This window comes from Macrosteles quadrilineatus, unplaced genomic scaffold, assembly GCF_028750875.1.
Source record: "Macrosteles quadrilineatus isolate MER2022 unplaced genomic scaffold, UCM_ALF_1.0 Scaffold_1__1_contigs__length_201487025, whole genome shotgun sequence".
Taxonomy (NCBI): domain Eukaryota; kingdom Metazoa; phylum Arthropoda; class Insecta; order Hemiptera; family Cicadellidae; genus Macrosteles; species Macrosteles quadrilineatus.
Genome location: NW_026542594.1, coordinates 187,555,333 through 187,571,456, shown reverse-complemented (window position 1 = coordinate 187,571,456; position 16,124 = coordinate 187,555,333). Strand labels below are relative to the sequence as shown.

At 35.0% G+C, this 16,124-nt stretch overlaps 1 protein-coding gene across 1 annotated transcript; it reads left to right on the top strand.

The window, feature by feature from the left end:
- Window positions 1–747: 747 nt before the first annotated feature.
- Window positions 748–6,601, top strand: LOC128983356 (cell cycle checkpoint protein RAD1-like). The gene is made up of 7 exons (XM_054402614.1): window positions 748–979; window positions 1,972–2,070; window positions 2,558–2,709; window positions 3,478–3,712; window positions 4,488–4,552; window positions 5,405–5,549; window positions 6,510–6,601. The coding sequence occupies exons 1-7, from the start codon at window positions 866–868 to the stop codon at window positions 6,534–6,536; spliced, it is 837 nt and encodes a 278-aa protein (XP_054258589.1). The 5' UTR covers window positions 748–865; the 3' UTR covers window positions 6,537–6,601.
- Window positions 6,602–16,124: the final 9,523 nt, after the last annotated feature.

Below are 16,124 nucleotides of genomic sequence, written 5' to 3'. Positions count from 1 at the left end.
ACGACTGAACTTAAGAAGGAGGATAAAGTAGCAAAGTAGTATATTGCAGAGCAGTAGCTTTGATTATATATGTTGTTATTAGTTGTGTAGAAATGCCATCATACGACTACGATTGTTATTTATTTTCTCCCATAAGAACTTATTTTTCATCTCCAATTGTTGGTTACTGGGTAAGGCAATATAATATTCCCTTGTCCACTAAATAGAACACACAAAAATCGGCCACCTTTAACTACAGGTCGCGGCCTGGTAGAATTGGCAACGTTGCAAGGGGTGTTGTTTAGTGACAGACTCTCATAAGATAACATGACAGTCAGGGTACATCAGCTCATTCATTCGCACTTTATTGATTTAAATTTATGAACATAATTATTAAAATATTATAAGTAAAACATACAGAATTGAAAACCGAAACAATGTGAATTAATCATCTATTATCTGTACATTTTAAGCGGAGTCAATATTATCATGGTCCAGTAACCAATCTTTCGTAAATACACAAATACCATTAGCTCATTAGCTGCTTCCAAACAAAACAGTTGTTATAACACCACTTGCGACGTTGCCAGTTCGAAGGCCGCGGCCTGGAGTTAAAGGTGACCGTGCAAAAATAATTTATGTACTGTACTATGAGGCAGTTGGCAGTTGTTGAAAAGTAAACAATAACAAACGAATAAATAAACGATGTTGTGGCTGTCGGCGTCGGCTGCACCTAACCTCTGTCAGTGTCAAGTTTCATGTTTCTTTTATTTTGGACAGTTTTGCTTTTATTATGTGTCGATAATGTTTCAATAGTGCTAAGTTAGTGCTTTGAATTGCATTTTCTATCTGCACACTTAGGCTGATACTCTTAACCTATACAAAAATGAAAAATCCAATATTGAATGTGAGCAATGTACAAAGTGACAATTTATTCGAAATGAAATTGGACAATGTAAAGCATTTGTCTCATATTCTCAAAGTACTCAATTTTAAAGAGGTAACCTATAATTGAATTTTTTAGTAAATCATAAATCATTTTATTTGGCCATCAAATACAGTAATGGGCCTAGGCCTAACTTGTTAGGTTGGTTCCTTATTAAGGTACTAGGCCCTAGTAGGCTAGATTGAATTAGCAGAACAGATTACTATTAACTAAGGCAAATTAAATAATCCTTTGATAATCTTAAACTACAATGGGCTTCATCCTTTATCCTGTTAAAATAAGTAAGTACGGTAAGTTAGCTATTACTGTAATTGATGTCAATGTGGACATTTCAATGGCAGATCGTAATACAGTGCTGACCGGTTACAGATCAAATTGTCTCAAGTACCGTGACCAGTATTTACTTAGAAGCTCTCCAACCTGCTTTAAATATTTTTCTGTGATTACTCGTCTTCATACACCTAGCCTAAACTAAACCTAACTTAAACTTAATGTTTTTTAAGGAGCTAAAACCGGAAAGTGCTGAAATGGGGAGGGAAGTTTAAAATGGCAGTGAAAATGTTCATTTTAAAAGGAATTGGGTTTTTGTTAGGTACCCAGACTTCTCTTTAATGATTTGGAAAAGGTGTCCGCAGCCATTTTTACACTCACTAATCCATTTCCACACTTTGTGTTCACTCATTGCATTAGGACCATAACCTTCAGTCATCTGGCACTAAATGTCAACATCAGATCGTTTCCTGTACCGGTAATCAAAAAAACATATCACTGACCTTATCTCGTACGCAGCAGGGGATTCAATAATTTAAAAAATACACAGTCAACTGTATTTCAACTACTTGTCAACTACGGATCTGCAAAAATAGTCTCATTCAAATCTTAAATGACGCCAGTAAGTGGCGAGTTATGGTGTTGAACCGTATTCGCAAACTGCGAAGCTATGAACAAAAATGGCCTTTACTTAAAAAACTACCCTCACTAGTAACTAGTCATTAGACAGTCATTAATATGTCTTGACCTAACTTTAATTCAATGAATTATTTCAGATGGCCACCTGTTTCGTGTCAGAAAATGGATTAAAAATTGTGGTAGAAGACGCCAAATGTGTTCAAGTCAGTGCTTTTATTGGAGAAGATGTGTTTCAGGTTGTTCAAAGATGCTGATACTTTTTTTATTTTAGTAAGAAAATATGGAAAAATGGTATTAAAATAAACAGTTCTATTCAGGGCTCGATTTATAAAAATTGAGGTGCTGGAACTGTAACCTATTTAATGTGATTATATGATTGATACCCATTTATGTACTTATTTAACTTAAATGTCAATATTTTTATCTTTTTGAAAGAGAGGTACGGTACCAGAATGCCGTTCCACTGCAAATCGAGCACTAGTTCTATTTATAACATAAAACTTGCAAAGATTCAACAAACACATTTTAAAATTAAAAGTATATAAGTAGTAAATTTCTGCTTTGCTTATTTTTTATATTCTAACCATACTAGGTATGAACAACCATGCCCACCTGTTTATCAGTAGGTAACTTATATGCTTTGTGTTGTTATTTTTATACTGTATTTAGTCTGTATGGATTTATTCAAATGAAACGCTTGATTTGGTTGATTTTCCTTGCTAGGAGTTCCACGTTACAGAGGAGGTGACATTTAAGGTAGATCTCAATGTTCTTCTTGACTGTTTGTCAATGTTCGACAACTGCAGCACTGTCCCAGGAGCGACCGCAGCTCTCAAGATGTTCTGCACTCATCAAGGAGCACCTCTCAAACTACTGTGAGTTTGTCTGAATCGTTTAGTTTGGTAAGACAATTCAAGCTTATTGTTTTCGAGTCTTTAATCAGGGTGTCTACTGGTCACTGAAGTCGCGGAAAAGTCACTGATTTTACTAGCCAGTCACAGAATTCACTGAAAAGTAACAATTATTTTTCATTTTGAAGGTCCCAAAAATCACGGAAAAAATCGGGCCTAACTAAAATATCGTTCCAAATACCTGTCTTTTGTTTTACACCCTGCTACAGACATTGAAAATCATTATGTATAATCAGTCGAAGGGAAAATATTTTAGGAGCGGGCAACCAGCTCAAATCATTACGGAACAAAATATTGAATGCCCAACTATAGTCCTCGCCACCCTAACTTGAGGCAGCCCAAGGCCGCAATGGATATACGGCGTGCGGCCTTGGGCTGCCTCAAGTTAGGGTGGCGAGGACTATATCTCATGTTCATGTCACTGAAAATTATTGTCTTATAGGTACCAAAAGTCATTAATTTTTCTGTTGCGTCATCGTCTCACCTCTGACTTTTTCAGTGATTTTAGGCCCCTCTAAAATGTTTGATTGTGTTATCGTGCTCACTTAATATTTTTCCACTATATAATAAACATTTTAGAACTACCTAATTTATAATTTACATCTTGTAAATAATTATGAACAAGTGGCTTGAGCCTTTACATTTTGGGCACTGAAGGATAGGTCCTTCTCCTTATTATACTGGAAATAGCCACAGATAAACTCCTACTTTGACTTTTGTTGACTTTTACAGGCTTGAAGAGGAAGGTGTTATTACGGACTGTTCACTGAAGACTTTGGAACCCGACGAGATTCTAGACTTTGATTTTCCCGCTAGCAATGTAGTCAACAAAGTGATTCTTCAGTCGGCCCAGTTCAAGGATGTATTCAACGAGTTGGATCCAACATCTGAATGTGTCGAACTGCTCCTCAGTCCCGATGCTCCTTATTTCCAGCTGACTACAAAAGGTTTAGCGGGGGACTGTCAGGTAATCATTTATTTATTAATGGCAAAACCACCATTTTTACATTCAATTACATGCATAAAAAATTTTGGATTGTAAACAATACCATTTAATAAATACAGTGACTTTGACATTAATTTATACTATACAAGTACTTAATTTATGACAGCAGAATAATCAGAACTTTTGCATTAATTTATTCCCACTATTTACGTTGTATGTAACAATAGGCAATCTAAGGTTTAGGTTTGCATAGGTTCTAGCATAGCTTAGCCTAAACACAACCTAAAGTTAAATTAAAGGAAAAATCCAAGTAATCTTCTAATGCTTTTTTTTTGTAATGCCGATTTCAGTGGAATTTTACAGGAGAAACAATGTACACTGTGAATGTGCCAAGAATTGAACCCTTGCCTCCCTCACTGAAGTCCGAGATGCTTACCACTAGGCTAACCCACACAAATGTCTCAAAACAGGTCTGCTACATTCATATTTGAATCAGTTCGAATTGTATTGCTTCCCATCGGCATATCGGTACCCTCTAAAACATTATAGGTAGTAAAAAAGTAAATAGTTTTTGTCAGACACAAATTGGAAAAATGTTTTATCAGTGATTTCACAAAATAAATTTTTCAACAGTTGCACGTTGTCTAAATGACCTTTGATGTTCAGTACAGTGCAAAACAAGCGAATGTTTTAGAATGATAAAACTTAATGGTAACCTACTTTCTTTTAGGTCACAAACAACTGTATAAGGTCAAGTATTTAAGCCAAGTGTTTAATTTTAAATTTTTATTTACAGGTTCACATTCTGCATACAAGTGAAATGATAGAAGCCTTTCAGTGCACCAAAGAAATCAGGTCTAGGTAAAATTTTAATGTTACTCTTGTAATACGACTGCTTATTCTAGTGTTTTATTTAAGTTCCTTGTATAATCTCATCCATAAAGTTGGCTTTAAGTTGCCATAACGGTGTTCAACATTTTGTAATAATTTATTACAAAAACAAAATTTTAATGTACGATATAACTGGCATGCATTAGTGCATAATGACAGAGTGTGTGGTTAAATTAGACACAGTTTAAGCACAATGTTCAAAGTCCCAATCACTCATTTAATAAACAAAACCCTACGTTTAGTAAAATATGAATCATATTAATCACTTTACAAATTCCTTTAAAACAATTATTTAGTGGAAAATTGAAAAAAAGGTTCAACTACAGTTTAGGTCCTGTTTAATTACACATTAATTGATTATTCAACCAACATCCGCTGCTCCCTGGCCTACTGATACTAACCATACTGGTGTGACGAGTCTACTCGGTTAAAATGTACTCGATTCTTCTTCGACTCAGGTCAGTATTCGAATACTCTGCTAGTATTTGGTCGATGCCAGTGCTACTGACTTGTAGTGACAGCTTGTATATTCTGACTCAACTCCTTATTACTCAGCATTCAGTGCTGTTGACGTTTAGAAGTGATTCTGAAAACATGCTCACGTATTCATCACTCTCTATTTGTCAATTCAAGACTACAGCGTGAAGATTCTCCAAGCCATAAACTACTGAGTCCAGTTATTGAATATTATAGAAGTATCGATTATTGTACTGGACTCGTCACATCACTAGCTGACCATTGTTGAAGATCCTGGCAAGTGAAACTACAAACGGTTTAAACTTATACATGTTGGTAGTGGTTTTTCAGCCATGATTGTTGCAGGTATAGGTTCAGTCAGATTCGGCCTGCCATGAAGCCGTTGGCAATCTCAGTGAAAGTCTCTGTCCGAACAGACGACGTGGGACTGCTCTGTCTACAATTTATGATTCAGACGGAAGCCAAGCAGCTGTGTTACATAGAGTATTACGTGAGTTGATTTTGTAGCTATGAAAATATTTTCTGATCCGAAAATTGCCGTTAAAAATGTTAACACTTTTTTCTTTTGTTTTATGTAGGTGAGTTTTATTAAATAATAGATTTATTTTTAAAGTAGTAAGTATATTAATGCACTCAATCTTTTTATTTAAGTCTTTATCAGTAGCAGAACTATTGTGGAGCAATGTACAGTGTTTTACAGTTTTAAAAAGTTCGCTGCAGCCCACCAAATGGCAGGCAAAGCCCCGGTGCGGCGCAGCGTTGAGCGAACCCATTTGGCTTTAAAATACTTTGGTCTGATGAATAGCAAATAATGTGCGGTGATGCTGCATTACGATGAGAGTCGACGTAGTTTGCTGAAACATTCACAGATAGCAGCACTATCTTGAACAAATTTGTCCCATTGTATTGCCAATTGGAGGGAGAAAGACGGGACCAAAAGTTGATTACTAAGATTACCAGAAGGGGATTTACGGGGAAATTTACTACCAACCCACACCAAAATAAAGCACCCATTCCTAGCTAAATGCAAATATAAAAGTTCCCGGTGTGCTGCTGCGCAGAAATTGAATGGAATGTAGGCGATGCCGGCACTCACCGGTGAGCGTTCAGCCTGACAGAAAGGAACTAGAGCACTCACTGGAGAGTGGCCCGCAGCAAATGTGTTAATGCAGGAAATTCTTAAACAAAAAGGGGTAGAGTATGTAAAATAGGACTGTGTCCATTATCGATACCACCGATTTTTGGTCATTGGTGTCAGTATCGATAATAGATTGTCTTGTCATAGGTGTATGCTGACTAGGAGGAATATATTTAAACAAAATTCTATTTTGAATATGGCCATACTATTAAGTTTGCATATTGCTTTGGGTAGTAGTAGGTAGTAGTTTGTTTATTTCTGCTAACATTTAAGTTTGACCAAATCACTTTCTGACTTAATGACTGGTTTCAGTGTACACCAGTTGTTGACGATGTCTGAGTCGCCTTTTTTGGAAAGAAAAATGCCTCTATGATGGCTAACCTTCACTCCACGTTGGAGTTATGTGACTCTTTTGTACATTTATATTGTTTTTAAATAATACAAATTATGTGTGAATGCATATGTTTATTTCTAACCAGGGGTGCCCACAGGGGGGTTTGATGTCGCAAAATGCGACATCAGAATTTTATTTGGGGGGGATTTTGTGATTTTGGGGGGGATTCAAGCCTGTGGTTGGTTAAAAGCACATAAAAGATTAATCAGATAATTTTTACGACCTCCTTAATTTATTACTGGGGTAATTATGCAATCAAAATCCCGTTTGACATTTTATCTTGATTAATACATCATTTTATAATTGCTATAAAATATATAGATACTTTTATCTATGCTTTTATGTGGATGGATTTCCACTTTCTGACTCGTATCATGTTTGACAGTGAGAACAACTCCATGACAACTGCTGTCAAAGGATTATGGTTGCTTATTAAATTGTATCTGCAATTTGAGTTTGTTTTAACCTTTCATTATGAACTCATTCTCAAATAGTCTCATTGCCTTGAGGACCTATTGATGGTTTTATAGGTTTGTTTATTATAATATATTCTTGATTCATAAAAAAAACCAGTATTATGATAATGATAATCATTTTGCTATTTTTACAACATGAAAACAACATGAAAGCTTGTGATAATATTTTGGCTCTCCTAAATAATTATGCCTGGGTCATTTATTCATTGGAAGAAATTGACATACAGTACTGTGACATTTAATTAAGGTTTTTGATAGGCTATGTGTTTACGTTAACTTCAAGAACTGAAACACATGATTATGGATTAATTAAATTGTATTTGTTATTGTCTTTTCTTGAATCTAGAAAGAGCTTAAAATAAATTTTACTAGTCTTAGAATAGATATATAATTATTTTTTACGCCACGCTACACTATTTTGACGAACTTCCCATGCAAGGATTTAGTCCAGAAAACAGCTGTTGTCCTTAATCAAATGGGGTTTCATACAGTACTACACTGTACTGTAATGAGTTTTGCTGGACACCAACAGGCCCGTTTTTGACAATGTCAGCACCCTAGGCACAACTAATAGTAGCGCCCCTTTGAAATATACAGGGTGTTCCGTTAGTAAACAGCCAAACTCCACGAAATGGTAGATGGGTAAAAAAAACGAAAATCAAGAATAACATTTTTTCCAAAATCATTATGAAACTTAGTATGTATGTTAAAGTAACAGACACCCATGTTAGAAAAAAATAATTTTGATTCATCATAAAACTTCAAAATGGAGGCCATTTTAATTTTGTTTAAGCTTAAATTACAAAAAATGGCAGATTTTATTAGAAAACGACAAGAACATTTTTATTTGGAATTTTAAATTCCCTATCAAACGATACCAAGCTCAAAAAGATTGAATAAGAGATAGCTGAAGTATCACGATTTTTAGTTGCAAAATGGGACAAATTTGACTAGCTTAGCCTTTTTCTACCCCATTTTATACTTAAAAATCGTAATATTTCAGCTATTTCTTATTCGATCTTTTTGAACTTGGTATCGTTTGATAGGGAATTAAAAATTCTAAATAAAAGTGTTTTAGTAATTTTTTTCAAAAAATCTGCAATTTTTTTAGGAATTTGAGTTAAAAAATTAAAATAAATGGCCGCCATTTTGAAATAGTATGATAAGTCAAGGTTAATTTTTTTCTAACATGGGTCTCTCCCTATATCATCTATACCAAGTTTCATAAAGAGCGGTTGAAAAACTTTAAAGATAAAAATGTTAATGTGAAAAAAAAATGGCAAATATCTGGTTAATGAAGCGATTTTAGAAAAAGAAAATGCTATTCTTGAATTTATTTTTATATTGACCCATAGAAACATTTTTTAAGACCCATAGAGTTTGGCTGTTTACTTACGGGACACCCATATAAAAGGGTGACCACCACCGGGTAATCCGGGAATTATGCATGAATGTTGTATTTCTACCTGGAATTGTCAATTTACCACGATCACGTATGACAACAGTGACCTTTACATGACCGCGGGAGACGATAATATGTCTACACACGGCCGAGAGGTATGATCAGAATATTACCGCGATCGCAGAAGACGATGATAATTTCTAGACTACCTACCGCGGGAAACAGTAAGAAATTTGCCGCTACCGCAGAAGACGATGATGATCTTCACATGACTGCGGGATATGATCAACATTTTGCCGCAATAGTGGGAGGCAATTACGACGTCTTCACGACCGCAAGAGACGATTAAGATCTCTACATTACCGAAGGAGATACAATCGGCCGCGAGGAATTATCAGAACTTTACCGCGATCGCATGTTAATACAATTACAAAATATTTTTTTCCCAATTTTTGGCGCCCCTCAAAAAAAACCAATTTCCTAGCGCCCTAGGCACGTGCCTACTGTGCCTATTCGGTAAATCGGCCCTGGACACCAATCAGCTGATTATACTGTAGGGCCTATTTGGGTGGCAATGAGTGGTTATAACAAAAACACCTCTAGTGATTTTTAGTCCTTTAGTTGGTGGTAATATAGGAATTTGAACGGATTTAGTAGTATGGCGTAAACTATCGTACGTCACTCGTCCAAAAAAATGTGTTGGCCGGACTCGTATAAAAAAAAACACTACTCGACTTCGTCTCGCACAGGATTCAGGACTAGTAACGTAATATACTATTTTACCACACTATGATGTTGTTAACTGTTTTACATAAAGGTACATTAATTGGTGGCTGAAAGTTACGTTTTGCAGGCCATGCCAGCTGTCATCGTCATTTGGGGATCGAGCAGGGTTTTACATCCCTAGGGCCGCAAAATCAGCTGCCCGCTTTAAATACACAATCAGTATCCATAGCATTGCAATAGAGTTGTTTTATTGTCACCGCTGCCTAGCGACTATTCATTATTGTTTTTGCTGATTCCTCAAACTATTTATCCACATGACCTTAAAGTTGTAGTTGTGTTGACTATATCAGTGTGCAGTGTATTATCATTGAGGTGAATTAGTGGCAATAGAGTATAGTGTGGGGTGGTGAATAATAGCGTTTGTACCACGGACTGAAATTGTTTTTCAGTTCTCGATCGTTTTAAGTCCTCAACCTCGTATCGGACTTAAAAACTACCTCGAACCAGCATTACCTCATTTTGGCCCTAAGCACTAAATATACTATTAAGTTTAGGCCTAGTAATATTTTTGAGACTGAATATTTTAATATTTTACACCTATTTAAAAAGGACCAAACTCAGAAGTGGATTAAAGAGCAATTTAGAAAATATCTCAAACTTTTTGACATAACTTCAAGTACTTTCTCCCCTACAATTTAATATGGTAAAAGCATTTTTTATGTAAAAAACCTGATCCCAAATAAGTGGTTTTCGAAGTGATGTGTGTGTCTGTCTGTATGTGTGTATGTATGGTACAGAGCTACAGACCACGCCTGTGGTCCGAGTCCGATTTTGATGAAATTTGGTATTTTAGGTATTAATCCATGGTCTCTCCAGATTTTTTTTTTCATTTTGGATTTTTAATAGTGATATATTCCATTACCTTATAAAAATAATGGATAAATAAAATTTTCTCAGAATTGGCCCGAACGATTTTGATTAAAAATTAACATGTTACACTCTTTGACTATGGCCAATTTTGATTCAAATTGTGTGCACGTCAAAAATCCAACTCATTTAAATTAAAACTAAACCAACAAATAGTTTGCTACTATAGTTTTAAAGGAAAATTGTCCATTTTTATTGGGTTTAAAGTTTGATTCAAACGCTTAAATTCCCATAAGTTTAAAGAAGTGTCGGGTGCACCCCTTCCCTCCCCGCATTATAAACATAACTATGGGTTAGCCCCCAGACCTTCCGGCATGGGTATGGCTTAACAACAAATTTGGGGGGGATTCTGCGACGTGAGCTTTGGGGGGGATGGGCACCCCTGTTTCTAACCTATTTTGGCTTTTTGACATTTTGTTACATCAACTTATTAATTTCTGTTTGTATTTCAAATTCTTTTGTATTTTTGTTCTGGTTTATTAGGGTTATGCTTTAGAAACATTACCTGTAAAGTACAGAAAGGTACTATGGAATTTTCTTAATAATAGCCTGCCTTCAGCTGGATAGCTTTCGAGTGTGGACTGGTAGTTGAACTGTATAAAATGCACACTCAACAAAATCAATGATGAACTAATATACACACAGACACAAATTTTTCTATATTGACTCCAAACAAATTCCTATCCATCTATCAATGCCGAACCACACCAACACTAAGGACACTGTGCATACACTAAGGGAGTACAGTAGAACCTCTTTAATCCGAACTAATTGGGACCAGGGGTAGTTCGGACTATTGAATAGTTCGGATTACAGAACATATTGTTGTTTTTACATAACAATAGCTAAAACATGGCTAAAATTGATCAACATTATTTTTGGGAAAGTGAAAAAATGTTTTATAAAGTAAAATACAGTGTTTATTTAATACAGTAGTTAAACATGGTGAATAAAACGTACTGTAAATTAAATACAGTATACAATAAAGAACTGCTGTACTGTGTATAGAGTACAGCAATGAGGGGTTCGGATTAGTGGATGTTCGGATTACGGGGGTTCGGATTAAAGAGGTTCTACTGTATTTTTATCTATGGTAGTAGTATTCAACAGAAATTTGCTGGTTTTGGGTCTTTGAACTATCCAAACTTATTTCCTTTCTATTATTATGGTCTACCCCTTAACCAAAGGAGGTTTTTGAGCATTTTAAATGTAGGAATTGTAAATGGTTATTATTATTATGTTGGCTGAATTGAGAGTGGATTTTCCACCAGGTTTATGGGCTAGGGTTTCAAAGATTTTTAAGTCTTCAGTTATGATAACGAATGGTACCAATCATTCTTGTGTAGGTGGACAAAGTTAATTAGAAAACAAATAATAGGTAGGTGATGTGATGAATGATTTCCCTATTTAGTAGTAGCTTTGACTATTAATACAACAACTTCTGCATCCAATGGTCAATGGTAGTAGATAGTAGCCTACCACCTCTACAAAAATTCATGTCATACATTTTTAGGACCAAAATTATTTAAGATTTTTCTGAAACTCATCAATTGTTGCAATAGCAGATGATATCATCTTTTTATGGACCTTCAACAATTTGCTTAGTCCTAGAAGGAAGGTGCAAAGGGTATTATAAACCTGGCCCTTATGACATCAAATCCTCTGTTTTTAGTGCAAATGCAATCATGGCAATCTCCATAGTAACGCAATAAATATGCGTCTAGACAGATCCTTTTAGAAAATTATTATTCATGAAACATTAAGAGGTTCATTGACCATAATGAGAAATCATCTATATGGCAAACATCAAAATTAATCAGTTTTATAGCTGTATAATCCTTTGATATTTTATGTGTACTATTTTTCTGTGTCATTGGCAACCTTATTTTTTAAGGCAGAGGTATTTATTTTTATAAATAAATTCTTTTCTCTCATGAATATAGGACCCACTTGAAACATTAAGATAGCATACAGATTTTTGAATATTGATTACAGTTTACATTTGGGACATCAAATCATAGATAAAGCATTAAACTATGTTCTAGTGCAAATGCAATCTCTATAGTAACGCAATAAATGCTTTTTCACCACACAATGATGTTTTTAATAAATTAAATAAATTTACTTATTTAGCTAATTTCCCATATAGGGAATAATAAGCTATTACCGTAGGTCTCATGGTAAGACCTGGACCCGGGACCGATTTACCTTTTCGTTTTGAGGTCCACAGAGGCCAAAAACACCATCCATATATATATTGTCTGTCCGTTAGCACGATAACTCGAACAAAAATTATTCGATTTTGATGAAATTTGGTATAAACGTGTAAATCTACATTTATATGAACGAGTTCGCGAAACAGCATGATCGGACCATGGGAACGGGGGTTTATGGGGGGTTTTATGGGGTAAAAATGGGTTTTTCCCATTGTTTACCCAAAAAACAGAAAATTTGGTAATTTCAAGAAGAATCAAGAATCAAGAATATTTATTTGCCATTAAATAACAGAACGTTACAATAGGCATTGTCAGTGCAAAAATACATCACAGTCAGTCTATAATACAATCAGTCTTAGCGTCTAAAAATTCATCTACAGTGTAGAAAGCCTTACTTTTTAACCATTTTGTAATTACAGCATTAAATTTCTTAATAGGCAACAGCCTCACAATCTCTGGCAGTTTATTGAAGAACAACAGTTGTTGGTATTTATGGCTCTTAAAGTACTTATGCAGTCTAATATTAGGTTTAACAAGATTACCTCTATTTCTTGTGTCATTTCTTTCCCAACCATTTTGTAGAGCTTAAAAAAAGAAATAATTATGTATAATGAAGCATTGTTGTATGCCTAATAGTTAAGGAGAAAATTCAAAAAAGTGCAATTTTTAAAATTCCCATGTTATTCTTATGGAGAAAATGAAAACTGTTATAGTTTACTTGTTTATGGATATTGTTGATCAAATTTGGCAAATTTATTTATTTCATCCTATATATACTATTGACATTTGGTCAAAAAACACTGTTTACCTTCCCCGCAGCAGCAAACCGAAGCACTCGTTAAATCTAATGTTATTTAAATTGTGAATAAATATGTCTTATTTATGGAAATATTTTAGTAAATATGTAATCAGACAAGTTGAAATTCGCCTATACCGGACTCGTATGGTAATCCCGCACTCGACCTTGTCTCGCACGGGAACGGCCACACTCATCCGATAAACACGAAACACCTACCGTATTTTCAGGACTAGTAGACAAGTATCATGGTGGAAATTCCACCATGGACTAGTATAGTAACGTAATATACTTACTGTTCTGCTCAGAAATATAGGACTTGAAAACATAAGGACAGCACTTTTGAATATAGATTTCCGTTTCTTGGAAGGCGAAGTTTTATTGTTATTCTCTTCGGAAATAAAAATATTAGCACTTGCAAATAATAATGTCTATGCGTACCGGTAACTGTAATTATTGTCATTACTTGAAATCAATGTTCTTGGAATTATTGTAAATCTCGCATATAAAGACCAAAATTAAAATTGTAAAATGCGTAAAGGAAAATATCTGAATAGGTTTTATATTACATCACATTTCAATTTATTGTCGAGTAAAGTTATGCAAACACACAAAAAAAATTGCTACAAATGATTTTTTGTTGAATTTTACTTTAATAGATACCTGTCAATGAAAATATAAAAGTCTAGGAAAATCGGGCCTCCGGAAAGGGTAATTTCCAAGATGGCGTCGAAGATTCCTGTAAAAATAAGTAAATCAAGGTATCTTGAATATTTGTTAACACATATCTTTTGATTTTCAATCAAAATAACCATTTAACACCACAAAATGATGTACACAATGTGCAAGAAGACATTTAAACTTGATTAACATAAATATTTCAACAAATATACAATTCATTGCAATGTTGATATAGTAAATGGGCTGCTCTGTTAAAACTTGCTCAACCGTCTTCGTCTTAATCTAACTCTATCGAACATGAATTGTTCTGCACATTGTCACGCTCTTCAAATTGGCATGGACCACAGGCTGTTGTGCAAGGAGGCCATACAATCTACAGGAACATCTTAAGGTTTTACAATTGGTAGAACAGTTACAATGAATGACCTTCAACACTGATGACTCTCTGGCGCAGCACTCTTTGTTGTAATTATTGGGTAGAATCGGTCGTTCTGGATCTTCCAGTCCCACTTTAAAGAATAAACCTCATTTTCCTTTCCCATCCATACCAGAATCTGGTAATACCCTCTGCGACAATGCAGTTTTGAGGCACATTCAGTCGGCGGAGGTGATTCCGGCTTTACGAATTAAGAAGTGGTAACGACCTTTTTGCTGAATATATCGTATCGCAATTTTCCTTTGAAACCATTACATGTACCATCATATAAAATGGATTTGGCCTTACAACCAAGGCCATCAATGAGCTCTGTGGTCTGGTTTGGAGTGGTAAATACTTTGGTACATGATTGTGAGGTAAAGGTTCCATTTTCACATTTTCTGGAAACACATAGGAATTTCACTGTGGAAAGAATACATCATTTGTCTGCAGAGTACATATCTATCATTGGCAAATACCTGACAGACGATTTTCCTGGGTATCCATTTCCTTTATAAATAGTGTGCATCAAACCATCCTAGGGCAGCCGATTTGAACGACAGTTCCCAAAAATATCAATCTTCTTGTTACATTCAGGAAAAATTAGGGGCTCTGTAAAACTTATGTTTTATGAATATACCTATTGTTTTCTGAAGATTAAACAAATATTGGCACTTTCGATAGTACAGCAATATTCAACTCAGCTTAATGACGCCTTGCTATATTAAAGACTGTCTTCTGTCCTGGTGCAAGGCTACACTAGTGTGGTCTTGCCTGGTGCCATGGCAGCTATCATTTCCATTCCATGAAATGTTACTTTTACATCGAGAGTTGAAATATTGTGGTCAACATTGTCTGCTGCTAATAACAAAGCTGAATATTTTATTTCCTCGTGTTTGGGCAATAACATTGGTATAATTTTTTTCCAAATCTTTGCACTTCACTATACAACGAGCAGAACTCCAATTTATTTAAAGTGTCTATTTAGAAATCTGGTCTTAAATAAATTATGCATTTGTACAGAAATGGATAATTGTAAAGGATCAACTAGCGCTCGTTTGCGGACTTCCTGAATAATCGACTGACCGATGCCAGCAACCTTTTGATGGTTGTCTTTACCAACAAACGTTGTTTATGATAAAATTCTAAGTAATTCAGGTATTTAATTTAAAGCCGACTGAACTTAATGTCATCTGTGGTGGGGGTTTTCTCTATATTATTGCGTATATGATTGTACCTTTCTCTTAATGCCATTTTTTATGAATATTGCTGCTGCTTCAATTATTGCTTTTTACTTTAACCTTCAAGTTTTCGCTTCAATTGTAGTTCTATATATTTTTGTTTTAATGTATATCTTACGACAACTTGTATGCACCTTATTTCCAGGGACCTCTACTATGGTGTCCCCTCTTCGAACACTAGCCGCGTTTATTCCACCATTCGGTGGACATATTGACGCACCTTTTTGTCTGATTTCAACCACTTCGTATTTAACGATTAGTTGTTTGTAAAAATGGGGCAAGCTGGCTGAAAATCGTTATCAGCCATAATATACAGAAAATTGCATAAGAGCACCAGGCCTAGTCAGTTTTTGATACGGGAGAACGAAAGAATACATGAATAATAATTATCCACTAAAATTATACTCTAACGGATTAATAACTAATTTAAAGCAATAATACACATTTAAATACCCCCGCTGCAGCAAACCTGCAGACTTAGCAAATTTCCCTTTGCCTGTTTGGATTTACACTAAAATGTCTCCTTAAAAACATCACATTTATTCCCTATTTAAACAGAATTAATTTAACAAGTACTTAGGTTTGCTGCAACAGGGAGGGTAAATATGTGTTTTTTGTTGTAAAATGTTAATACTGTAGTTTAGTAACAAATG